Source organism: Typopeltis vanoorti, chromosome 13 (genome assembly GCF_054136105.1).
Source record: "Typopeltis vanoorti isolate ZY-2024b chromosome 13, IOZ_Tvanoo_1.0, whole genome shotgun sequence".
In the NCBI taxonomy this organism is placed as follows: domain Eukaryota; kingdom Metazoa; phylum Arthropoda; class Arachnida; order Uropygi; family Thelyphonidae; genus Typopeltis; species Typopeltis vanoorti.
In genome coordinates this window covers 13,646,914-13,674,771 of record NC_143561.1, presented here as the reverse complement: position 1 = coordinate 13,674,771, position 27,858 = coordinate 13,646,914, and the positions used below count along the sequence as shown (strand labels likewise).

General features: G+C 36.5%; 1 protein-coding gene across 2 annotated transcripts in view; it reads right to left on the bottom strand.

Moving 5' to 3' along the window:
• The window catches only part of LOC150099941 (uncharacterized), a 371,458-nt gene that overhangs the window by 172,431 nt on the left and 171,169 nt on the right, over positions 1–27,858 (bottom strand). For both annotated transcript variants that reach the window (XM_090402300.1, XM_090402301.1), the window contains one exon: positions 26,621–27,295. In XM_090402300.1, coding sequence (XP_090258426.1) covers positions 26,621–27,295 — 675 coding nt within the window. The remainder of the gene's footprint in view (positions 1–26,620; positions 27,296–27,858) is intronic.

Here is a 27,858-nt window from a genome sequence, read left to right as displayed (position 1 = left end):
AACAACACAATGAAATAATGAAAAAATATTCCACGATGAAACAACACAATCAAATAATGAAAAAAATTCCATAAAACAATGCTAAAATATTCCACAATGAAACAACACAATCAAATAATGAAAAATATTCCATAAAACAATGCTAAAATATTCCATAAAACAATGCTAAAATATTCCACAACGAAACAGCACAATCAAATAATGAAAAACTATTCCACAATGAAACAACACAATCAAATAATGAAAAAATATTCCACAAAGAAACAGCATAATCAAATAATGAAAAAATATTCCACAATTAAACAACACAATCAAATAATGAAAAATATTCCATAAAACAATGCTAAAATATTCCACAATGAAACAACACAATCAAATAATGAAAAATATTCCACAATGAAACAACACAATCAAATAATGAAAAATATTCCACAATGAAACAACACAATCAAATAATGAAAAATATTCCACAATGAAACAGCATAATCAAATAATGAAAAAATATTCCACAATGAAACAACACAATCAAATAATGAAAAATATTCCATAAAACAATGCTAAAATATTCCACAACGAAACAACATAATGAAATAATGCTAAAATATTCCACAACGAAACAGCACAATCAAATAATGAAAAAATATTCCACAATGAAACAACACAATCAAATAATGAAAAATATTCCATAAAACAATGCTAAAATATTCCACAACGAAACAACATCATCAAATAATGCTAAAATATTCCACAACGAAACAGCACAATCAAATAATGAAAAAATATTCCACAATGAAACAACACAATCAAATAATGCTAAAATATTCCACAACGAAACAGCACAATCAAATAATGAAAAAATATTCCACAATGAAACAACACAATCAAATAATGAAAAATATTCCATAAAACAATGCTAAAATATTCCACAACGAAACAACATAATCAAATAATGCTAAAATATTCCACAACGAAACAGCACAATCAAATAATGAAAAAATATTCCACAATGAAACAACACAATCAAATAATGCTAAAATATTCCACAACGAAACAGCACAATCAAATAATGAAAAAATATTCCACAATGAAACAACACAATCAAATAATGCTAAAATATTCCACAACGAAACAGCACAATCAAATAATGAAAAATATTCCATAAAACAATGCTAAAATATTCCACAACGAAACAACATCATCAAATAATGCTAAAATATTCCACAACGAAACAGCACAATCAAATAATGCTAAAATATTCCACAACGAAACAGCACAATCAAATAATGCTAAAATATTCCACAACGAAACAGCACAATCAAATAATGAAAAAATATTCCACAATGAAACAACACAATCAAATAATGAAAAATATTCCATAAAACAATGCTAAAATATTCCACAACGAAACAACATAATCAAATAATGAAAAAATATTCCACAATGAAACAACACAATCAAATAATGCTAAAATATTCCACAACGAAACAGCACAATCAAATAATGAAAAAATATTCCACAATGAAACAACACAATCAAATAATGAAAAATATTCCATAAAACAATGCTAAAATATTCCACAACGAAACAGCACAATCAAATAATGAAAAAATATTCCACAATGAAACAGCATAATCAAATAATGAAAAAATATTCCACAATGAAACAACACAATCAAATAATGAAAAATATTCCACAATGGAACAATGCCAAGAAATACCATAATGAAAAAATGAAAACATGTCACAATAGAACAATCTTTCTTCGTGGTATTGGCATTCTTTTTGAATATTTTTTGTGGTTTCATTGTGGTTTTATTGTGGCATTTTTTTTTTCATTCACTGTGATGTTTCTTGACACTGTTTCATCATGGCGTTTCTTGTCATTGTTTGTTTCACTGTAGCATTTTCTGTTTGTTTCATTCTGACATTTGTTTCAATTGTTTGTTTCATTCTGACATTTGTTTCAATTGTTTGTTTCATTCTGACATTTGTTTCAATTGTTTGTTTCATTCTGACATTTGTTTCAATTGTTTGTTTCATGCAAACGATTAAAACTTAAATATTATTAAACACTCCATGGAGATCTCTGCCAGAAGTTCGGGTTTTCATGCACCAGAAATCAATTTGGTTTGTAATCTATCATCTTAATCTTCACGTGTGTGCACTCGGAAGCTCTTTTTAGCAACTCATTATGATTTAAATGCATTTTCCCCAAACCTCCATGTTAATTTCTTTAGTGGCAACAGTGTTAATGAACCTCATAATGGCTCGGGAACATTACGAAGTCGTTATAACCTCTTCTTTCCGCTCTTGCTCCGAGGGAAATCAGTCAGCTGGGATAATGAAATCGTAAGAGACTTGGTTTCCTATCGAAAACGAAATTTGTATTAGTGAGCGGTGCCACTAAGTGTAACTGTGGGCAAATCCGCCAGCAAGAATTCGGCTACGATGTGAAAGAATTAAGTACCCTTTGCCCTAGATGGATCCATCCCTGCTTGGATGAGTCTACACCAAGCCCGACGGGGAAAGGGAACGCAATGAAGCACAAATACTTTTGCGATAGTCTGCTTCAATAGCACATTGTGTAATAAATTGTGGCCTCAGGGGATCACTGCTCGTATTCCGGCATGGGCGATGGAAATGTAAGGAACAGAACAAGATTAAGTACAGCATTCGTTTAATGGCCATTTTACATACTACACAAAAGAACGTATTATTATCCCTAAGTCTAATAATATTATATATAAAAAATCGTAATTAATAGAATCCCCTGCAACTAAAACTTTAAATGTTATGCCCTGACCTTGCTATAAGTGATTTTCTCTTGAAACAAAACAAGATAAACAGTTGAATAGAAAATATGCAGGACAACATTCCTTGCTCCGTACAAAATTCAGGTCGGAATATTTTATGGATTTTTTTTTAGTTTCCTCTTTCATTTAGTTTCTCTTCACAAGGTATTTTGGCAGTGCAGACGTGTTCCAATAGAAAATCCGGGACACTACCCCCCCCCCTCCGAGGACGAGGAGGGTTTCCCTACATTTTACAACTCTGGGGAAACCAAAACACAGTTCTGTAAAGAGGCCAATTGCCGTCAAAGCAATTTATTTTGGCCACTGAACGATATATGAGTCACCAACTGTGTTTAGGGACAAGTAAACACACTCAAGGTTGGGAAGGAAGAGCTGTCATTTGAAATCCGATGGGCTGCGATCATTTTAGAACTTTGAAAAGACGACCAGAGGGGGATTTCCAGTTAGTCTATATTGGGTACAGCTAATACACCATACGAGTTCATATTGTTAGGCACTGTACGTAGCATGCTGCCCTCTGAGAGAAGTGCAGTAATCCCGATATGCTTGCCTTTTTGTTAATTTTTTTTCTTGTTATAATTTGCTGTGTTATAGCTTAGGTTATAACACAGCAAATTAAATATATAGCCACGTAAAAGCTAAAAGAAGATGTACGTCTTTATTTTTAATCATTAACACCTTTCTGATTGTGAGTAGAGTATTAGTTGTTTTTTTATTGCACTCATGCGTGCTAAAAGTTCCACCATCTCGCTATAAAAAAAATGTTGTAGACAATTTCTGCAAGTTATTATCATAATTGGACGCTAATCCCTCTTAATTTGCCGACTGTACTAGTCATGTGAGATAATCTGTTTTTTTTTTTTTAGTTTGATTTCCGACTCTTTTCGTGTAAATATACCCATCAGAAAAATACGCCACTTTAAAAGTCATTAAACAAACTCTGATTAAGAGAACTTTTCCTAGACGAGACCATAAACGCATCATTTTTACAGTGCTCTAATCTTAGAAGCTCGGGAGAGCTGGATTTTCCTTCGTAATAATTAGTTGTAGACTTTTTCTTACCACGACGAGGTCGACACTGATGCGGTACACTTCCTACGAAGGTAGTCCTTCTTTCTGTTTCATTTGGTTGGCGTACAGGAAATTCCAGTGGGGGAAACCCTTCAACTAAAACTTAAAAATGTGCATTGATATCTTCTCTCCGATTTTGAAAATTTATTTTTCAATACCAGATGCATTGGCGCAGACAAATCAACCACAAGAAACTACTTGAGCGAGTTTCGAAAAGTATGGGGATATAAAGACCAATAACCGCTTTCACTTTTTTTTGTTCTTCATTTTAAATGTGAACTACGTAGATAGATTTCAAAGCGGAGACATTCTGTTCTAAATGCACGACTTAAAATTTCGTATATAAGGTACCTGAGGCAAATAAGGCCCACTGTCTAATAAAGCCCGTTAAAAAAAAAAAAAAATCACATTTACGATAAGTTGCGCCGGTTTGGTTTCTTACACACACACACACACAGAAGACACAATAAGTGGTGCCATATTATCTAGCGACTGTATTGTGTCAGTTTGACCTAGACCTTTGTGGGAGGTGGTTGTGTCTTCCCGTTTAATAATATTACGCCTGAATAATTCGTAAGTTTTAATTAAAAAAGATTGTTCTTTTCGCATTGTTTTTATATTTAAATTGTTCTTTCAACATTCAGTTTTATGATAAAAAATGTTTTAATTGATTTCGATTCATATTTTACGTGAAAATAGATGTGATCTAATCTAGTTCGCGGCAGTTAATAAGGCCCAGTAAATTTGTTGATGGGCCTTATTAAACTGCTATAATTTATGATTTTATTTTTTTGGTGATTGCTCATAATAGTTACTTATTTTATTGCTAAAGGCCTCTGAAAATGTCAGAAGTTAAGAAGAAACGGGGTCTTTGGACTGATGAAAGACTAGAAGCAGCTATGAAAGCTGTGCAAAGAGGACAACTATCACAACGTGCAGCATCAGAACGCTATGGAATAACTAGAAGAACATTGAGTAACCATTTAAAGACAGAGAAGATGACGAAAAGATTAGGAAGAAATACTGTGCTAACAAAAGAACAAGAAAAGAACTTGGTAGAAAGAATAGTAAAGTTTGCTTCAACTGGCGTCCCTTTAACTCCAAAAGCTATACGCAGGCAAACTTTTATATTTTGCGAACAAAAGGAAATTAGGAATAACTTCAATAAAGAAAGTGACTTCGCACGAAAAGATTGGTTGAAGTTAATTTTAAAGAGATACCCAACAATTTCTAAACGTAAAGCTCAATCTTTGAATCCTGCTCGAGCTGTAAGAACGTGTCATAATCCTCCATCTTTGTGATTGAGATAACTCCAATGATGAGATTCCATTGGGCAAATCTAAAAATTTGAAATCTTAATGCCAACGCCAAATTATCCAGTTGTAAAGGCAACACCTCGAAGAAAAGCTTTTAAATTATAAAGGCCGGAGAGTGATCAAAGATCTTTTCAAAGAAAAGGGTAGTAAGAAAGAGAAGGCTGCCACTAAAAAACAGGAAGAACCCAAAAAATAAAAGAACAAAGAGTGTCCAAAGAGGGGTGGTATTGCCATGGATGCAGAGAAGAAAAGGTTGCTGATATGAGGCAATGCACACGGTGTTTTAAATGGTACCATGAAGAGTGTGTTGGTCTCATCAAAGAAGAATGTGGCGTATTTGTATGCACTTATGACTATTCTTAAGCTAATAATTATGATTAAAATTAATAATAATTGTTATATTCTTTTTTAAATATTTAATTTTGTTCAAGGGCTTTATTAAACTACTACGGTTTAATAAGGCCCACTCAAGGTGTTTTTTAAAGACTTGGTTAAAATATAAATTACTGCAAGAATTGTTCTTATTTGTGTTTTTTTTTTAATTAGTGATAATACAAACTTTAATATAAACACTTTTGTTTCAATTAATCTAAACAATGTAACTTATTCAAATTTTAAATAAGGTAGGCCTTATTTGTCTCAGGTACCTTAATTGTATTTTATTCTCTTTCTTATTAGCTCGTAATAATACGCGATCTTTTACAATCGCTTATTGCAAGGCATGACATCGCATTATTTTTTTTAGCAAGTTATATATGTAACTCGTGCTTTTAATTAATGCACTGATTTATTTAGTTCTGTTAATTGGTTTCTAGAAAATAGGTAGGCTAACGTAGGAAATTCTAAACAGGTTCAATTTCTACGATGAATTTGGAAAAAGTTAGTTTGGTACTGTACACAAACTACTTACAGAAAAATATAAGTGTCAATAATTATCTAAATTAATTTAAAAAAGTTTTATATAAAATCTATATATAAATTATTTTTAAAAGTTTAAAAATTTTAATTAAAAAAATTAAATTTAAAATTTACTCAAACAACTTTCCGAAATTGGTATAAAAGATTTACTTACTTCTATTAATAAATAAAATGTTTATCACCCCATGTGGTGGCCGGGATAAGAATAGCGCCACCGAAGCCCATGCATGTCGAAAGAGGCGACTAAAATGAACGCAGAGTTTCGCCCTCTTAAGTTTCTTCCGGAATTTTACTCCCGGTGAGAGGGGGGAGGATTAGATTTCGAGGATTTGCCCTGGGAGAGCATTTTGTGTCTCCAGGGAGGATGTTTTCCGGAGTGGCCCGTGTGGGATCTTGTCGGTGGATGCCTTTCCCTGGAATATGAACGGCTCTGCTCGGTGGCAGGGTGAGCCTGTCACTGAGTGGGCCAACGCTGAGTTGAACGATCTTTCGGCCACTATGGAGTGGTCTAAGGATCGTTCTAATTTTTAAACAGGGCTTTACTTAAAAATCGCCACTGTAGCCCATGCATGTCTTAAGAGGCGACTAAAATGGGATGCACAGTTTCGTTCTCTTAGGTTTCTCCCGGAATTTTGCTGGTGAGGGGGGGGCTAGATTTCGGGAGGTTTGCCCTGAGAGAGAGAGCATTTTGAGTCTCTAGGGAGGGTGTTCTCAGGCGTGGCCCGTGAGGGGCCATGTCGGTTGATGCTTTTCCCTGGAATATGAGTGGTTCTTTTGCTGTGGTTGGGGGGGGTCCATCACTGAGTGGAGCCAACGCTGAGTTGGATGGTCTTTCGGCCACTCGTAGGGAGTAGTCCGGGGGATCGTCTTAATTTTTTGAAGTGGCTTTACTTACATATCAGTCCATGCATGTTGTACGGGGCGACTAAAATGGATACCTAGGGAGGGTAATGGATGGCAATGCTGTAGCCAATGAAGTTTTAACTGAGGCTCGGCTATTGCTGTTACCCTCCTGCCATGATCAGAGCTTATAGCGCTATATTACCCCATCCACACATTTTCTTCTATAGATAACGGGGAATATGAAAAGCATTCTTGCTTCGCCCATCTAGCCAAAAAAAAAAAAAAAAAAGTGTTTATCATAGCAAGTTATTGGTGTTGTATTATCAATTATGGATAGAAGGTTGCAAATGCAATTTAGCCTGAAATGCGTTTTTATTCTTTGACTTTTGTATAATTAATTATGCGCATTTTTCTATTAATTCTTACATACGCAAGGACCAATTTCTGGATCGTAGTTCGTTTTAATTAATTCAGAATTATGACTATCGACAGAAGTTTTAACAAGCATAATAGAATGGCCGAGTTTCTGTGTACAATAATAATTCGATAATTGAAAATTGGAATTTTAGTAATTGAAAACCACTACTGACCTCTAAGCAGGTCAACCGTAGTCGACCTTGGTCTTTTAATTTTCCTCCCTCTCTTGGCGACTATTGTAGACTACATCGTCTCCACCTTTCCTCTTCTTCTAAAAAGGAATAAACAACAACAAGAACAAAAAAAAAAAAAAGAAAGAAAGAAAGAAATGCCCGCTGAGCTTAACAGTGAGTATCCTTTAAGCCGTACAAGGTGAACGCCCCATTTACAAAAGACGTTGACGGCTTGCTGTAAATGCAATGTCGAGCAGACCACCTTGCTGTTGGATTCTATTAGCGTTCTTTTGCCAACTTGTCGACTCCTACGCTTGGCTTGCGAAGCTGTAGGGTGTGGATTGAGAAAACAATGGCTTCTTATCAGATAGTTGGTGTTTTGTGTGTGAGACAAAAATAAATAAGGTGTGTGTAGGGGGGGGGATAGAAAAGTGAACGGCCTACAAAAATTCCAACTACGTTGACAATTTAATGAGAATCGAATGTTGTTTTCTTGCCTGCAAATCAAAAGTATCGCATACGAGCAGGAATGCAAATCTTGTTACGAGATTTTGGCTTAAGATTTGAAGCAAGAAAAAATAATTAAATGGAGTGTTAGTTATCTCTGTTTCAGTGACGTGTGTAGAGTGAGACATGTCTAAGATACTTTGAATGACATAACACAAAAAAAAATTAAAAAAAAAAAAACACGTGATAATCTCCTCCCAGCAAGACCGATGCTTCAGACTCGCATGCATTGCCGTGGATATAAAATTGATCCAAGCGGAATCTGTATTTTTCCGTTTTATTAGTGCATTCCGTTCTTCTTCAACCCATCTGTCCCTTAAGGGGGGAGGGAAATTCCTCATAGGTCCTCATGGTTGCAATTTATAAGTAGCGACTTGATCTGACATTATTTTTTTAATAATTAGCAATATTGTTGCTGTTGCTTTGTATTTCTGGAATTTGCATTCTCAACAATTATTAAAAGAATATCAACCGTTTCCAAATGGTAGTCAACTTTCTGCTTCCTCGATATTCTGGCAGACATTTTTTACATGTGAAATATCACATTTTGTCAAATGATAGGACCATCTGCTCCAGAAGACGCAACTTCGGTTTTGGAGTGCTGCAGACGGGCTAAGAGTCAGACCGTACGGAAATCCTGCTTCCTAGACGGTGAATAAACATCGTACATTTCAGCCACTTCAGACCTCCAATTAACAGTCACATTGGTGATAAAAATTTTTCACCACCGAATTTTCTATTCTCTCTCTCTCTCTCTCTGTCTCTGGTTGGGGGGGGGGGAATATAATTTTTTATATTCCCAATATTTTTTTATTTAATTATTTAATTTTTTGGGTTTCTTTTCACAAGTAGATACGGGGGATGCCCCCCCCTCCCTTCTGCGGACGCCCATGCCTCTGTTGAATAAACATAAACGTGATCGATTGAATAAAAATGATCGACAGCATTCAACTTAGAATCGAAGTGAAAGTAGTTCGAATGATTGGCCCCTAATGATTCTGGCAATAAGAGCCGGCAGTGGCTCATTACATTACTTGGATTAATGACAATTCACGGTCACTCTTAATTTAATTTTCTTCTTCTGGAAAGTTGACGTTTTTTTTTTTTTTTTTGGTGGGGGGGGGGAGAGCAAGTTTCCGGTAGGAAAACCCTTTCACTTCTGAATGAGACCAGTTAACACACTTTAAGTTGTAAAGTTACGATAAAGGCTTTTTTTTTTCTTTCTAAACAGCATTCGAACCCAGGTCTTTCCAACCAAAGGGCGCTGTCGATATTACAGACTGAGTTACGGAGGCTCTCCAAGCAGAATGTAGATTCTTTTTCATAACTTAAAACAACATAAAAAACTTCTTGATATCTCTGAGCTCTTGGGCTCTAATACTTGCCTGAAGCTTACTTTAATATATACAGATTATTCTTTGGTTTTAAACGTGAGTAATTCCCAGTAAGACTTGCTTTTGCAACAAACACAGTCATTCTAAATCTGAGTAGAATGCTCTGGACATTGGCAGCTATATCGTGCCTAGAAAAGGACATCTATTTGTTCTAATTAAAAAAAAAAAAAAAAATGGAACGACTGTTACTAAGGTGATGATGTTGGTTCATGAAGGCCCATAGTAATATACGACAGAGGAGGGAAGAAATCATTTTTTTGTTTCCGGCACAGGATTAGCTGACTCACGGTACTATAAATTTTAAAACTGCTTCTAGGGAGGGTTTATCATATAAAAATAAATCTTGAAATGCAAAACATACTCGGTTTAATCTAACGTTTTCAAAGTACGAGAAAAAATCATTTACGCAATCCTCATATATTTCTTTAAGATGTGAATTTAAAAATCAGTTAATAAACGCCTGTAATCAAAAGTAATATTCCAGTTTTTAAGTCCGCCAAAAAGTGTGCATTTTAACACAAGTGACTTCAGCATTGTTGCAGTACGATTAATGTCATCTATACTCGGTAACCAAAATATTAGAAAAGTTTCCATGCTAAAGGGAATTCATTAGTAACATACGACACATGACAATGTCTCCGGGAATGATATCTGCGTTCAGGTGTGTGTGTGATAGTGGGCAAAGGTCGTTGTGAGTAAGGATATCTCTGAAATCATTGCCCTGCTAAGATGGCAACGCGCAATCAGCCTTGGGCGTACTGAAAATGGTGGAATAAACAAACAAACAATCAAAAAAAAAAACATCGAGTTAAAGTTGAGCAAAAATGGCCTACTCGAATGAGCTACTCGATGCGAGAAGAGGAAAGATTGGTAAGTTCAACAGAAGTGATACGACTGGTGGCGCCACGATAGACTGCAAGAAAATGTATTTGTTAGTGACTTTCCCTTAATACATCGTTCCTTCCACCCTTACTTTGCCCCTGCAGTGGTTGAAATCCCAGTCCATGCATATTATATTAGGACACCATCAAAGTACTTGGCGCTTCAAGACGAACAACAGAAAATCCAAACACGCCTGCATTTCCAAGTTGTTGACGTCTTCTTATACGTACAAGAAAATTCGAGAAAATAAATAAATAGCAAAAATTTCCAAGAAAAATCAATCTTTGCTAGTAAAAAAAAAAAAAAAAAAATAGGCAGAGAGATTCACTTGAGCTCCGAAACAACGGCAATATTAAAATTGGATTGTCGTTTTCCATTTTCTTCTCGCTGGAGAAATGGGACAACGAACTCCGACTAAATCTGCGATTCCAGAAAAGGTGTGAAAAGTAAGAAGGCTTTCTTCGCGTTAAATATGTCCAGGGGGGGAAACGACTTCGGCGCATGTTTAATAATCTTTCGGACACGCCTAACGAAAAACAAACAAACAAGAAAAAAAAAAATTTTTTTTTTTTTCTTAAAGCATCCATCAGTGATCTTATGCAGGTTGCTATGGCAACAGCACATATGGCAAGCGCGTATTTTTGAGAAGTGAGTGACTCTCTCTCGATACGTTCGCTTGCAGGTGAACCAACGACTCAGTTTACCGAAATGTACAAACAAGGTCTTTGGTGAAATCACGCGCACGCCAACCTACTCCAGCACTACGACCTTGGTTATCAGATCTGTGTTGTTCAACGGAGGAAAAAAAGATATTCGGTTTCTTTCTTTCTTTGTAGTCAGAAGGCTGTTTTAAGAAATCTAGTTACGTACATACACAGAGAGACCTCCCCTGAGTTCACCACAGAAATAAACTGAAAAAAAAATTATATATTTTTTTAAAATTTAAATATATATATATATATATTTAAATTAATTTTTAAGGCTGAAAAAGCTTGAAATTTAATATTTAGTAGCAAAATCAAACTGATTGATGCGACTACTTTCTACATAAAAGATAGCAAAAGGATAGCGGACTTTTGTTTTTAATCCGAATTACGTTTATCCTCAAAGCGGTTTCATTTTTGAAACTGAAGTCTTAAAAAATGTAGTTAGTAGAAGGTCTTGGTTAATAATCAACTGAATCTTGCAATAACAGGCCAGCAGTCTTCAACTTAAACACTCGGCACACTTTTATGCCACTATAATAACTATTACAGTATTTGCCAACTACACGAAAAGACTAGGTTCGAATCCATTTCCCGAATACGAGAGGCATTTTAATTTATTTAATTATAAAACGTAGTTAGGAATATCCTAAGTTTTTTTAACATTTTTAAAATTTATTTTTTTCTTCGCTTTTTTATATTTTTATTTATTTTTTACATAGTCAGAAAACTCTGCTGTAGGAGACCAAGCGTGGAACGTTTTTCAATCCACTTTAGGCCTTCAATATTTCAAGATTCGCACAGAATCCATCTCTCACCTAAAGACGATCACAAACATCCATACCCACGGTTTCCTCAGTTAATCATGCTCTCAATATTTAAAAAAAATGCTAATTTAATTCCACAAACAAAAATTAATTTTACGAAATACTAACTGATCCTAATTGCTGTGATATATTTTACTTTTAATATAATTTAAAAACATTTTATGAAAATATTTGATTTGTTATAAGCTATATTATATCACTTAAATTATTTAAAAATTAATAAAAATCTAAAATTTATTTCAAGACACCAATTCATTTTTTATATAAAAAATTACAAATCATTAAGCCAATGAAGTTTTAACTGAGGCTCGGCTGTTGCCGTTACCCAGCCATGACTAGAGCTTTTTAGCTCAACAACACCCCATCCACACAGATTTTCTTCATTCAGATGACGGGATAAAGAGTCAAGGACTCAGTCCATCGCCCAGTTCTTTTAAGAACTTAAGAAGACTTATACAACTTAACATTCTATATTAAGTTGTAGAATTTTTATACGATTTTCCATTAAAAGAATTTTGATATTATATAACATTTTCGCCTAAATTCCTGAAAATGCTTCCTCGTGCGGCAGTACGCTCAGATATTAATGACGTCACCATGATGTATATAAATCACGCTAACGGTCAAATGACAGTTTATTTTAGGCATTAGGTAGGATCATATACAGTAATTACTCTCAGATGATGACAAAAGAGGTTGACAGTATAATGAATATTAATGGAATTATTACTCGGTGTTTTTCTAAAAAAAATCCAATGATTCTTTTTCGCTTTTTCCTAATTAAAAAAAAATGAAAATCTCTGACACACACACACACACAAATTTTTTGTCAGTCACTTTAATCTTGATGCGAATTCCGTTTCGAGGATGTGATGGGGAGGAGACCTAAGAATTTGTTACAGACTTAAGGAGCCAACCTCCGCTACCTGACGAGTGACCTTGGAAGGTCACAAGCTTTTCTGCTACCACCCGGGGCATCCCATGGGAACTAACCTAGCATTACTCAGCTAAGGAGCGGAGAAAGAATGACACGCCAACAGGGGGTTCGCAGATGCAGCAACAACATCCGGTCTTTATCGGCACAAGGAGAGAATTGAGTAATTAGAAGGAATAGCTATAAACGAAAGTTGACTGTTACGCCTCCTGGTGATATAAAAAAATCATTTCCATGTAATTTTATAGGCTGGGTCCAGTAATTCAATTAACGGTGTCGTTTCTTGTGACGGCGGTTAACAGTGGGAATGCAACGTTTGATTTATAACAGACTGCCTCTTTCGTATACGCCATTACGGTTCCAGAGGTAGTCTCGTCACATGCCGTAGCCAGGTTGGGAAATGTCGTTTAATTAAAATACTTCCACGCTAATCTTGGCAATTAATTACCTACAATAAAGCGAGAAGTAAAATAATTACAAAGCACGCGCCGAGAGAAAGATCATGATCAACGAATGGTACGAGAATTAGCGCGCGCGACGGAATAGAGGTGAGGCAGACGAAGATTACATTGTCATAACTAAGTGAACTCAGAAGGGACCCCTCCCAACATGGTTGTCAGCGAAGGGCCTGCTCTGAAGCACCTGTGTTGCTAATTTATTGAGGATTAAGCTTCAGCCAATTAATTAGTAGCAGTGCAGGCATTTGAAGACTTTTCTGTTTTCCCAGGCACCTCCCGTGTTTTCTTTATGTTCATACAATTTAGTATTCACACCAGTACAGTCCCCCTTCTCTCCCCCCCCATCTCTCCTAGAGACTTCCGATGAACGTATAGGTTGCTGTGAGACTGGAAAAGATGCCATTGGAGCAAAGTTTCGACAGTTTTATCCAAACAAATAATGAGGAAACAAATCGCCAAACACGTGGGGGCTAATGGATCGTGAGAAGTCTTATCTCCGTTTATGAATCTCTTGGGGGGAAGCTTCATTTACATTGGATAGCAGCTAATTTCTTAATAAATCTCCCATGATGCACCCCTCATTCTCCTCCAGTTAGTGCGTGTGGGGCTGGAGGTAGCAGTATTGTGCAACCTACCATTACCGGTTACCATGGCAACTGCATTTCCCTTTTATCTTAAGCGACCGACCCTTTTATCAAATACCATTTATTATTACAGAGAGAGCTCTGATGTGAGTAGGAAATAGAGCTCGCTTTCCGTCGTATGAACTAGGTAAATGTCATCCCACCCCCCTCTCCATCTCCGCCGGATGATATATACTCTACAGGACTGCAGAAGTCACGTGTCGGTGAAATTTCTCTGCGTGCGCAAACGGACACCGCTGTATACTATACTTGCGAATCAACGGGTCTTCGAATTTACGGGGGGAGGGGGGGGAACTGAAAAGCATATATTTTCCTTTATATAATATAAAAAGGAAAATCTTGTTGGACAAAATCTCTCAACTTGCGAATTCCACAAGTTGTTCTATTTCTAAAAGTTTATTAAAATGACAATTAACAACAGATTATTTATACTGATTTTAGATAATATTCCATTTCCAAGTAATGTAGAGAAATGGTGAAAGAATAATGCATTGTTGAGGATGACAGGTGAACGAATGTTCAATAGTGCAGGATGAACAAATGCAAAGACTAAATATGCGATCGGAAATGAATAACTAATATGCTGTAACGAATACACCTCTACTGATATAATGTCGCTTCAACTCCTGCCTGGTTGGTGACGATGTAAGTGTGAAAATATTTGAATTCACTTTCCTGGCTGTTCGGTTATACAAAAGAAAGAAAATGAAAAATAAATATTAGTAGTCACACTACTGCTGCGTTGCACAATGGAACTTACCTGACCCATACTAGCAGTTACGACTAAACCATGTTATCGGATGCATCTTTTTTCTTTTTTTTTTTAAATTTAATTAAATGAAATAGCACTCTTGTTATAACTGAAACATATTGATAGATCGAACACTGCGATAAAAAAAAAAAAAATAAAATAAAATAAACGATTCGTAGCGAAAACTTAAAGCTAGCTCCATCTGTTGGTCACGAATATAAAAATACAAATTACACGTACGGTTATAAGGAGAGGATGAAAAAAAAAGGGCAGGATCTATATCTAAACAACTGTATATTTTCCGTTTCATGCCTTCCACTGCGCATGTGCAAAAGTCATCTCCAGCCATGATAAAAAAAAAATAAAATAAAATAGAAAAAACGATTCGTAGCGAAAACTTAAAGCTAGCTCCATCTGTTGGTCACGAATATAAAAATACAAATTACACGTACGGTTATAAGGAGAGGATGAAAAAAAAAGGGCAGGATCTATATCTAAACAACTGTATATTTTCCGTTTCATGCCTTCCACTGCGCATGTGCAAAAGTCATCTCCAGCCAAGCAACTGGTAATTTACAAGCTAACAGGGCTTCGTTCATCAATTTCTTTTCGACACTAACACACTGCTTAATGCAGCACCAGGTGTTTCTTCGCTTAATCAAACAAGAGAGAGAGAAAGAGAAAGTGAGAAGGGGGAAGAGGAAGGGGGGGTATTTGCTCTGTTTTGCAAGAGAATAACTTAATACTTGCTGACTTAGCGCCTATGTATTCACAAAAGACGCTGTGAGAACAAAAATAAGACAAACCTGTTCTTGAAGAGTTCACTGAGAAAGAAGACGATTTTTGAAGCAAAACTCATGTCGTGTGTGCGTGTGTGTGTGTGGCCTGCTTCATACATATGCATATAACCACGGCACGTCGATGGAGGTCCATACTTCTGCTCAGCGTTCGCTCAGCAAAGCAAAAATAGCGGCAGACAAAGAAAAAGTGAGACGCCTGGAGGCTAAGTTCAAAACTGAACTTGGCCTTTGATTTCGCTCTTTGTGTTAATGATGGGGGGGATGGGGGGGAGAGAAAGAAGTGCGCTCTGACGCAAAAGGAGAATTTAACAGTTCACTGAAAATGCAAAAAAGTGTATGAATTTGCAGTTTTAGATATCCGATATCTGCAAAAGTGATCCGAAACACTTAAGCTAGTAAATTAGTGTCAAAGGTTATAATTTCAGGTTCCCATGACCGCTATATTTAACAAGGGAAGCTTTGAAAGCTCCCGAAGTGCAGCAAGAGAGAGATTTGTTGTATAAAAGATCATAGTTATTCTCCGTTGCACAAATAGGTTACTTCACTTCGCACCAGAGGGCGCTGTCATCACTCCAAATCGTATTCAGAGAGGCGTTTGTCTGTCTGCCAACTGTCTCTAATTTCTAGTGATAAAAATTTTTATCCAAACGTTCTGCGGAAGATTTTTAAGATAAGTCAGCCTTCTTAATTACATTTTTTTTTCCCTCTCTTCCGTCAGAGAGAGGAGGTAGCTGCAAGAAATTCAGCCAGAAGGTAGAAAAGAAAACTCAGTACTAAAAATAAGCCATTTAGGAAGACACTATGACGCAAGAACGAACCGAAAGTGCAGGGCAATTAAGTTGCACGTTAAGATTTAAGCAGGAAGCATAAGACAGTAAGTGCCTGAGAGGAAATTTAATGAGTGATGCGATGAAAGGCTCTTAAGGATAGTCACAAAAAAAAAAAAAAACTTACAAGAAAAACCAATCGCAGATTAAATTCTTCCCTATGGATATAAGAAACAGATTGAAAACGTTTCTTACATTGGCCTCATTACTTTCTCAGTAAGGTCCCAAACGTGTCGTTTCAACTTTTCCTTTTCATTCATTATCGTACAGATAAGTCAAAATATTTTATCAGCAATGATTGCAAATGATAATTTAAATAAATAAATGTTTTATTCCTCCAAGGGAGTAGGCGGAGCTTCTTCTTCTTCTTCTTTTTTACTTGGAAATCGATGAGTAGCCAGTCTCAATACTTACCCGTCACTGATAGCTGAACTTATGGTTATCAATGATTTTAGAATCATCGGGGAGAGAGTACAGCAGACAACTGCCATCTCGAGAAGCTAAAAGCCTAACTCATGTAACTGCTGAAAAAAACAGGAGTTCTACGATTTTTCTAAGATTTTCTCATGAAAGATTAGGAAGTTTCCTGATCTTTCCATCTTCCATTCTTTCTCTTTTTTCCTTTTTATCCACTTATTTTGGTAGCTAATATGTTTCCATTCTAAACAAATGCTCTGTCTATTTCCGTCTGTATTCCTTGATATTTCTATTTAAACTATAAATACATAGCTCTCTTCTGATGTATTTTTTACATCAGATTCGAACTTTTAAAATTCGAATTTACGTTTTTCCAATCAAAGAAAAAAAGAGATTAAAATATGGAGTTTTCTTAGTATTTGAACGTAAATATCAAACAAGATACTTTCCTTAGTAGACAGACATAAGGGCCTAAAATATATACAGTAGTTCCAAAAGCAAATAAAGAAGCAATACACAAACATTATACTTATTTAGCGCCAAAAGTATTCAACAACTACCTTTAACAATAAGAAATGAAACTAACCCAAACAAATACAAAACTCTAATTAAAGAGTTTATTTTCCCATAGAAATGATGAAGCTCTGTTCAAAAGAATTGTATAAATTAATGGTTTTTAGCATACTTGTATTCAAAGATCCAGTCTCATGTGTAAAACGTAAACATTTAAACGTTATTTAACTGCTTGGTTTTATTTTGTTTCCAATTAATTGTTATGCAACTTTCTCTGTACATATTAGCATGTCTCCTGCGATTTTATTATGTAATTATATTATAATAATATGTAATATGTATATTATATGAATGTACATATATGTATATAATGAAAATGAATTACATATATTTTTGTAACTTTATGCATATCGTAACCTGGATGAGCTGTTGCTCTTAGGTTACACATACGATTGTTCAACATATTGTACTATTATAAGAAGCTTATATAATAATAAAATCGGTAATAATAATAAAAAAATAAATAAAAATAAAACAGAAGCCTCTACAAGGGTATAGGGACATACATCAAGTGGTATTTTTCTATTAATGGCTAAAAAACAAAGATACATTGGATAGATTATCTTTATTTCATTCTCCAACCTAACTGATTTTTTGTTCTTATACGAAGCTGAAAATTATGCTGTTGTAATAATAATAATAATGATAAAAAGTGTAATAAACTCTTTATTCAAGCAATCACAAAAAAAAAAAAAAAATGTGGTGAGATTGAATCACGTGATATTTCCCTTCAAAACTCTTTCCAAAAGTATTATTAGGCCTTTAATGGCGATTAAAATCTATTTCAGGAAAACAAATGGCATCTCTCTAGTAAATATTTCGATAATGGTTGAAAATGAGCGTCATCTTTTCAATTTAAATCTCTTGTCAGTTTAATCCTCTTACAAAATGTCTTTCTTAGTATCGTTGGAGCTTTTTTTTTTCTTTTCTTATTATTGAAATTGCCTTTCCTTTTAAAACGTATTCGGATATGGAAAAGAGCCTCCAATGAAAACTATAATTTATTTGATCTCTTTTAACAACACGTGACGCAAGTGGAAATCTCCCAATGTAGCGCGCGACTTTGACAGCACGATGGGCGAGTGTCTCGCTTTGTACAAACTAAAAATGAAATGGAAACACACTCTCACACACACAAGCATTATTGAGAGCGTGCGCAAAAAGCATGAAAGAAACGTGCAGAGTTGTCTCGCGAATGGATTACGTAGATGACAGCAAAAAGAAAAATGAAAAGCACATCAAATCTGATAGAGCGTGAATATTTCACTGTTCGATTGGCCAGCAAGTGCTTATTATAAAATTACTGTTGTAATAGCAGATGAACAATAAAAGGAGACTGCCTGGCAATACAGCAAATCAAAGCAGTCATTCTTGGGAACGTTCACTGCGTGCGTTCGTTGTTTATTTAGGCCGGGAGAACAGAGGAAAGTAGTCTTCAATAAATTATGCTTATATCTTGGCAGAGTCGGCCTATTTATTCCGAGAAAAATCGCGTCATGCGGTGCACCGTCAAGAAAAAGGATCTGAAGGCCTCTCTCTCTCTCTCTCTTTCATTTACAACTTGCATTCGTTGTTAAAAATTCGATTTTGAAACTTAAATCGTGTAGCTAGTTTCCCTCAGAAACTTTTGGAACTGTTTAAGACTAATGCATTCTTTTTTTTTCCATCTTCAACTTTCCTTTTTCCGTCTATCAATACATGTTTGAAAGTGTCAAGTAAAAAGAGACGGAGGAAAAGAAAAAATTAATGCACTACCAAGTGTAGAAATCAATATGGAAGGTGATTATAAAAGAAACTTCACACTTTATGAACAACTCTATCCGAAATGGATTCACCGAACACCACGGCAATACGGACAGATCGGGGGATAACCTAATGTAGTGGTGACACGTTCGGTATTATGTGCAGCACCAGGGAAGACTCGAGCATCATCGACAATCTCTACCAATTCTGTCAATGTGATGACTTTTTAATTTTGGTAGGTTTGTGTGAGTTTCGGACCCTTAAGGTGAAACTTCGTTTTTGGGAATAAGTAAAAGTCGTATGAGGTAAAGGTGGGAACACACAGAGTGTGGTAAGTATGTACTTTTTCTACTATGAACGAAGAAAACGGATTTTATTCTACGAGAAAAATAACTTAGATATACAGGAAAACCTCGCTTAGCGCGCATTAATTGATGGATTAATTAATCGCGTTAAGCGAATACAATAAACAATAGGAATAATTAAATTCATCCGTCAGTTAGCGTAAATTTGGAAAACAAAATTACAGTATAAGCTATTATAGAGGATAAAATCATCAAAATTAATAAAAATCAATTGCTTACATTTTTATTTAATGTCTAAACATTTGACTAAGCTACATTTTTACAAAAAAAAAAAAAGTAAAGATGTTTGAATAGTGCTTAACTTTATCACTTTGTCCTACAATTTGCGATCGGTGGCGATCGCTTTATCAAGATTTCGGCGGACTTCGAAGCTTCGTTCCATATCAGGATCAGCATCAAACAAAATTTCCTTAGCATACTCAATGTGATTGAAAACTAGCTCAAGTTCTTTTGCAATTAGATTCTTAGTCGTAACATTCTCTTCTTGTTCGCGCTCCTTATCTTCTTCTTCGTATGCACGCTGTTCTTCTAGTTGAAGGAGATCATTCTCGCTTAACTGTTCTGAATGGGAATCGAGCAAGTTTTCTCACATCTTCATTATCCAGTTCATTAAATCCACGTTCTTTTCTAATTGTGCTGATTTCTTCAATGATGTTAGATTTTGGATTTTGCGCACGACAAACTAACATAGGCTTGAGTTTAAAGTCGCCTTCTGCATTGCCTCCTAATAAAAGCGTAAGACGATCTTTAGATACTTTGTATCCTGGTTGAGAGGCTTCAGTTTTAGCGAGGGAAGTTTTTGTTGGAATACGCTTCCAAAAGTGACCAATTTCGTCGAGTTGAATATTTGCTGATCGTCATAATCACCTCCTGAATTATCCTTTGCAATTCTTCAGGAAACTTGGCGGCAGAATCTTTATCATCACTAGCATATTCCGAAGTTGATATTACGTAATGCAGTCCAGTTTGATTTTTAAAACGGTCAAATCCTAAACTCGTAGTAAAGCTTTCACGTTCATCTTTAAATTGGGTTTCTTTCAATAAGGTAAAAATATTGAGAGCTTTTCCCTGTACTAAGATGTGTTCTTTTTTAGTTATAATTCCCATTCCAGAGTGAAAGAACACGCTCCATCTTGTTAATTAAATGGCTGTGATCTGCATGCTTAAAGAAGCAGTAGAAACTGTTACTTATTCTTTGTATTCTTCGCTCTTATTAAATATAGTCCAAACTGTACCCTCGCTGTATCCCAGGTCTCGCACAATCATTGTATTACTACCACCATTTTCATGTCTCTCCATGACTTCCAGCTTTTCCGCTCGCTGCAGATTGGCAAAAAAATTTCGTGTAACGTAAAAAAATCGCGTTAACTGATTAATCACTCGCTTAAAGCGGGAAATATTATCATTTCACTCAATCGCGCTAACTGATTATCGCGCATATCGAATTCGCGTTAAGCGAGGTTTTCTTGTATAATTAGAATATCAATTATTCTCATCATTTCATCTTTTACAGGATGACCTTAAAAGGGAGGATTAAAATTTAATGCTGACAAGTACTTCGGTAGGAAGACAATATTAGACGGATATGAGTCGAATGGACAGGCTTATAAAAGAATAAAATAAAAATTCCGAATGCAAGTATCTTGGATCTGCTAACTACGTTCAGATTGGCTTTAAACAACTAGTAAAGCTCAGCAGAGACAGTAGGATTGATTTAAAAAAAAGCCTACTTTGTAGAGAAAAAGAAGTCATGATACCCTTATACAAGTCTCTAGTCAGCCAATATTGGATTATGAGTTTAGCTCAACAAAGTTTTTTAATGATACCAAGAGATTTGAGGAGATTACGAGAAGTCCGACTAAGGATTGTGTCATGACAGTTATGAGAATCGGATGATTAGCTGTAATCCAATAAATTTAGCTAATAGGAGAGGGAATTGGACTTTGTAAGTTACTGCAGAGCATGTATGTAAAGTAGATCGCACGAGTTTGCTGAATATGGCTGAGCCAGACTCTGTGTACAATCCTCAACCAAAACTTAGGAATTCGAATATTGTTTTAGATGGTGCATATAGAAATATTAATAATAAAGCGAAAATGAAATACACGGGAAGGAGAGCAAAAGAAAAAGAGGGAGTATGAAGAGTCAACCCATTTGAGGTAGAAGGGTGAGAAATTTGTGTTACGTTTGTTGGATCACTGCTGAGTCAGCACTGAGTTAGTTGGAGTTATGGCTTTTGGTTTGGTAAACCTTAGATTTTCTACTCAAAAATATAAAGCCCAGAACCCAATTTTGGCAGCAATGTTACCTTTACTTCAGTTGGAATATCAGGTAATCTGTAGAGCGAATACCGTTGCTATCCTAAATGAATTCCAGTCTGAAGGTGGTAAATTGAAATGATCTCGGGTTGCTTCTTGGGAATCGAACAGCGGGAGAATAATAAATTAATTTTTAAAAATGATCAAGGTGTCAAAGGAAGCCTGATCCGTTTTATAGTGGGAATCCTAAAAAGAAAACTTTTTTTTTACATTACATGTGTTCTAAGAATATTAAGAAATGTAGAAACCTCTAAATTAATTTTACTAAAAATTGACTATTTTTTTTTATTATTATTATATGCATTCAAAATATACAAACACATTTTCCAAAGTTATTTCTAACAGCAAGGGAAAAAAAGTTGTATCTGCTGACTTCACTGTTTTACTCTTCAACTAACCATTGATCGTTTGTCGACAGACTTTTGTCATAAACTGCGCTGGGAGATTTGTGGTCTCTAGGTTATTACCAGCAACATTTTTATTAAAATCGAATCTTTATATTAAATCCCTATACACAAAGCGTAATAAATATCAAAAAAAAAAAAAAAAAAGGGCATCCAATGATAACGTGCAGGGCGACTGAATTTCGAGAATTGGGGGAAAGTGACTGATTTTTAGTGTGCTGTCTGGAAGATGAAAACACGTCCCACTTGCCAATTCGTAGCATCTTCTGATCACGTGGATTTGAACGCTAATAAATGATTAAATAATCCGGAAATAAAAAAAAAAGACTTAGTACTCAATTAACTTTTATTTTAATATTCACGCACTAAAGGATAAAAATATTAACATTAATTATCATTTACAACTGATGCCAGGCTGCAGTCCTTTTCAATCCCCTTTGCTTCAGACAGTGCACCCTACAGTGTTAAAAGCGCTCAACTCTTTCGAAGACGGCATCGTAGGTGGTCGTCTCCTTCGTGACGAGTGACCTGTGAACTGCTACTAGCAATGAGGAGAAAGTTGTTGTGAAGGGCTAATCCCACACTTGCTCTCGTTCCATGATGTCAATCCCCAAACCAACCCCCCCCCTCTCACACGCCAACGCAAGTGAAATCGGAGCAAACATAACCTCAGTAGCTGACTCGTGCAGCGACTCCAAAAACCATCACTCCACCGCCTTCAGAAAAATGTGCTACAGTTGGTGCGTGGCTCCCTCACGCGGAGGTTTGTTTTCGTGGTCAGCCAATGTCCCACCCCCCTTCATTAATGGACGCCGAGAGAAAACAGACAAGAGGCCTTCCGACTGTATCCAGGTGAACAGCCGCGTCTCGATTTACCACACTGGAGGGGAGGGGTTGCGGTGGAATAACCCTTTTTGTGTTCTCGCATAACCTCCGAGGGGGGGGGGTCATCCTGCAAAGACGGATGAGCTTATTCTCTCTTTGTTAGCAGTAACAATGTTGGCAAAACGGTTCGTTGGTGTTCCAATTATTTTGTCACCGACTGTACTTAGAGCGGCCGTAAATACGTCGTTCACGGGCATTGTAACTGACGGCATCGGAGCATGTGAGTTCCCCGCTAATACTAATTATGACCCTAGGGACCGCTAATCCCTCTTCTTGCACCGATGGCAACACATTGTACAAGATGTTGCTAAGCAGCGCCTTCTCTTTTGCCAAACACCTTGAAGCACAAAATCAATGGCGAAAAAAAAAAAAAAATGTATCCGATGATCCCATGCTGTGTTCATCGTTTCCGGACTTCGCTTAAACTGGCGTAGGCAATATCCAGATTCTTGCTGTTGGCTATGCAAGCCTATTCAGATTTCAACAATACAGAAATATCTTCGGAAACAGAACACTGTTTGAAACAAATAACAGGGTTAATTGTTAACAAAAAAATCATTCATAATTTACTTTTGTTCAAATCTATATGTCTAGACATGCGAAAGATCATTTCTGAATAGGCCATGTTAGCATTGAACCAAAACCAACAACCAAAACGGATTCCAGACAGTACTGCATATTTTGTTATATTGTTTTTATACGAATTTTACCACAGATTCCCAAACTTTTGTACCTTGCCCCTCACCTAAAATATTTTATAAATGGCACGTAATCCCCTTCTAGAACAATTGAGGGGGGGGGGGGAAGGAAACATGACATTTTATTTTCATACTATAAAAGCTAAAGGTAATATTTTCAAATATAACTACTGTCAAGGGTCACTTCTCGTATGTTATTTTGTCCGGGGTGGGGGGTGGGGGTATGAAACCACTCGCCTCCACTTTGGGAAACTGATACAGAGAAGCTCAAATTGCATACGAGTCCTCGTGTCCCTTATTACACTGTCCACTCTAAATATGCTTGGCCAATTTGTAATAATATGATATATTCAAACAAAAAATGTTACCCAGACGCCAAACTATAAAAGCCTACCTTATCGGGAAAGAGGCATGATAGTAACTAGTTTGTCTATATCACGGACTTCCAATGCTATATGGATTAGTCATGACCTTCCACGACCCATTGGTGTCACTCGACCTTTTTGTGCGTTATATCAGTGTTTCATTCTAAACGGTTCACTTCCAATACTTATTCCTACGCAGTGTAGGAAGCAATTCAAATATGCTCACTGACAACATCCGCTCTTTTTTTTTTTTTAAAGCAACAAAATGTGGCAAGAAAGACAGCATAAGTTCGTATGTAGGTTAACAATCGAAGGAACGCCCCCTGGCGGCTTCTCATCATACTACACCGTCGTACTTCTCATCATATTACACGGACTTCCAATGCTATATGGATTAGTCATGACCTTCCACGACCCATTGGTGTCACTCGACCTTTTTGTGCGTTATATCAGTGTTTCATTCTAAACGGTTCACTTCCAATACTTATTCCTACGCAGTGTAGGAAGCAATTGAAATATGCTCACTGACAACACCCGCTCTTTTTTTTTTTTTTAAAGCAACAAAATGTGGCAAGAAAGACAGCATAAGTTCGTATGTAGGTTAACAATCGAAGGAACGCCCCCTAGTGGCTTCTCATCATACTACACTGTCTCGATGGTCAAAAGGAGGCTTTTATTTGACCGTCAGTGTACAAAATTGGTCTTTTCGAAGAAAACCGAGACATTTTTGCAGACAGCAGGCCTCTTGTCACAAGAAAAGCACTTTATGTTCTCCGTCAGGAACATTGCGACATGAAGTGCGTCAAAGAAAACAAAGAAATGCCATTAGACTCTGAAGATGCTCTTCGATGTGGTCGTGTCAGTCTTTCTTCCCGACAAATAAAGTTACTCCTTGCGGAGAAAAGTAAAATGTGTTTCGAGTGAAAGGAGATCGTCGAGAGTGGGGGGATTGGTGAGAGGGGGGGGGGATGGAGAAACTCACCTTCGAGAACGAACGCTACTTTATTGGTCATCAAACTTTGAAAGTGTGGCGCTAATTGTTGCAAACCATTTGGACTGCGAGGGAGAGAAAGAAGAAAAGATCGATTTTAGGGGACCAAGTACTTGAACAAAAACGAACTTAAACTGAATACGCATAAAATTGTTCGAAGTACCGAGAACTTCTTTTAAGGATCTTCCCTGAACAGTTTTTCTTACGAAAAAATCATTATAATGAAACTTTCCATAGCGCATGCGTAATGAGACCCAATTCTCCACCTTCCCTTAGTCCTCATTAGGTGGAGGTCGCAATGTTCAACCAACTATTACAATCACTTTTATTCATCTGTCGGTAGGCATTACAACTTTGGCTATGGATTGACGAATTTTGATGAAATTTGAGATACTGAGATTTATCAAGACACCTCAGTTTATCATAGATTGGCCAACTTCGGCGTGTTTTTTTTTTATCCTACATCATTAAAAAAAAAAAAAAAAACTGAATAGAATAAGACTCGGAGTCATCGTAATGTAATCCAAGACGCTAAACCTAACTTCTTAATCGAGTGTGACAACTACGATGTCAAATCCGGAAAATCATAACCAATGAACGCGTTAATTTCACCGATACACAGTATGCCATAATAGCCGCAACCTATCACTTCCCCGATAGGCATGAAAAAACAGTTCTCGTCTACTATATACTGTTCTCCCATAAACCCTTCGTTGCTATGGTAACACAAATAATGAAATTGGGCAAAGAATGTTATTTGAGTATTTTTATCATATAAGAGTGAATACGTGGAGAGATAACTGGGCTGATTAAATACGCCTTCATCCCGATCCTACAAGATTATTTCAAAAGCATAAAAATATTTCCGTTTCTATAATTGTTTTTTAATAAATGCATCTTTCCCCGTTATGCGCATGGATGTCCCTAAACGTATTTAGGTGAGAGAGAGATGAATTTCACCTCCTCCCACACTGGAGACCTGAAGTACTTATTACAATACATTGGCATCCTCTCAGCATTTACATCGGTCGATAATAAGGTGTCCTTTAGCTTGAAAAATCTGGGTTCGAATCCCATTAATGATAAACATAATAGCTTTTCAGTTTACGATGAATAACCTAGGCTCAGTGACATCTGGAAGTAGCAGGGCCCTTTTCTCTGCAAAGCAGGCAAACCAGCAGGAAAATACATGAGATTAACGGACAAATGAAATGGTCGCTGTAGCTAAGCCTAATTTTCGATTGCATTGTTGCCGTAATAGTAAAAGTTTAATACTGCATTTTAAGAATGGTATTACGTCACAATAAGAATTCCTGTACTCGGAGTGGAGCAAATTTAAACGATTCTGCGCATGTCTGACAATTGCGCGCTTTTTCCGGTTATGTGAGATGAAAAAATAAAGTTATAATTATAGATATTGTTCTATAAAATATAAACCCGTGGGTTTTGGAGGTTCCTTCGGGTTGGGAGAGGAGAAGGTTGATGTGTTGTATCAGCTAGGCAGAGGACATTCTGGCTACATCATATATGTGTACAGGGAAAAAAAAAAGAAAAAAAAAGTGACACTTGGGAGGCTAACTTACGTATCAATGGCATGAAGGTGACCACTTCTGCTTCCGTCTCCAGACAGGCTAGAAGTTCTTTCGTGTGTGACCGAACTAAACTTCCTTTGAGGAGTGTAGTAGGGTGGCGACACGGGAACGGGGGTTGGATACGTCACACCCCCGTCATTGAGCCAATCGGCATTCACATAATCGGGTTCTCCTTGAACACTGGTTTCGTACCCAGAATCCTTTGTAAGTTTCCTGGGCGACCTCTGGTGGCGAGGCAACACAGCATGCTCGGAATCGCTGGTCAAGTCTTGCGTGGAGGCCACCGAAGAAGACGAAGAGATTCCGGACAGATTGCGAAGGCGGACGCTTTGAGATGGGGTCATGTAAGCTCCGCTACCTCCGTACTCGCTGAAGGAACGAGAATGATTTAAGAGTATTTCGGGAGCGTAACCACCCGAATGGGTCATGTGATACTGCTCGTGAGACGACAGCCTCCAGTCCGGAAGCACATCTTTGCATCCGTGAGTGAGAAGTTCCTGCTGGTTGGGGAACTTCTTCGAGTCCTTTGGATCGGAGCGAACCTTCCTCCCGGAGTGCTTGGATTTGAGCGATTGGCGTATGGAGGATGCTCGTTGCCATAGACTTTGAGGGCCCGGGATGGAAGGGGCTTTCACAATGTCGGAGTGGTCACTGGCGTTGCTGCTCCTAAAATAAAAGAAATATCAATAAATATCTCTCATTTGTTTTTTATTTTACAAAAAAAAAAAAAAAAAACAGCTGAAATTGACCAGTTTTTGATTTTTTTTTTTTAAACAAGTTCATTTATCATTGTTTACATTGTTACACGAGACCATTGCAATTAGTGCTTCTAAACTCAATTGTCGCAGTTCCAACAAAACAATTATGCAAACTCAAACAATGATGTTTGATATCAGACATCATTGTTTGAGCTCCAGAAAATGCTACAGCAAACAAATAATAAAAATAAATGCATGAAGAAACTTCTTAAAAAAAAAGTACTAAACAATAATAATGCACGAACTACAAAAAAAAAAAGGCTCAAAAAGAAGACATAAACAGACTCCATTTATTGAGTTTTTAGCCCTCTATTAAGCTTTGATTATGACATTTGTGGCCGAACCGGTTTGCAAAAAAAAAAAAAGGTGCATTCACCACCCTCCATCTGGCTGACGAGTAAACCTCTCCATACAGTTGGAGCGAATGCTTGAAGACCGATTGTGCATTAGCCTTGTATTAAAATGCCTGCT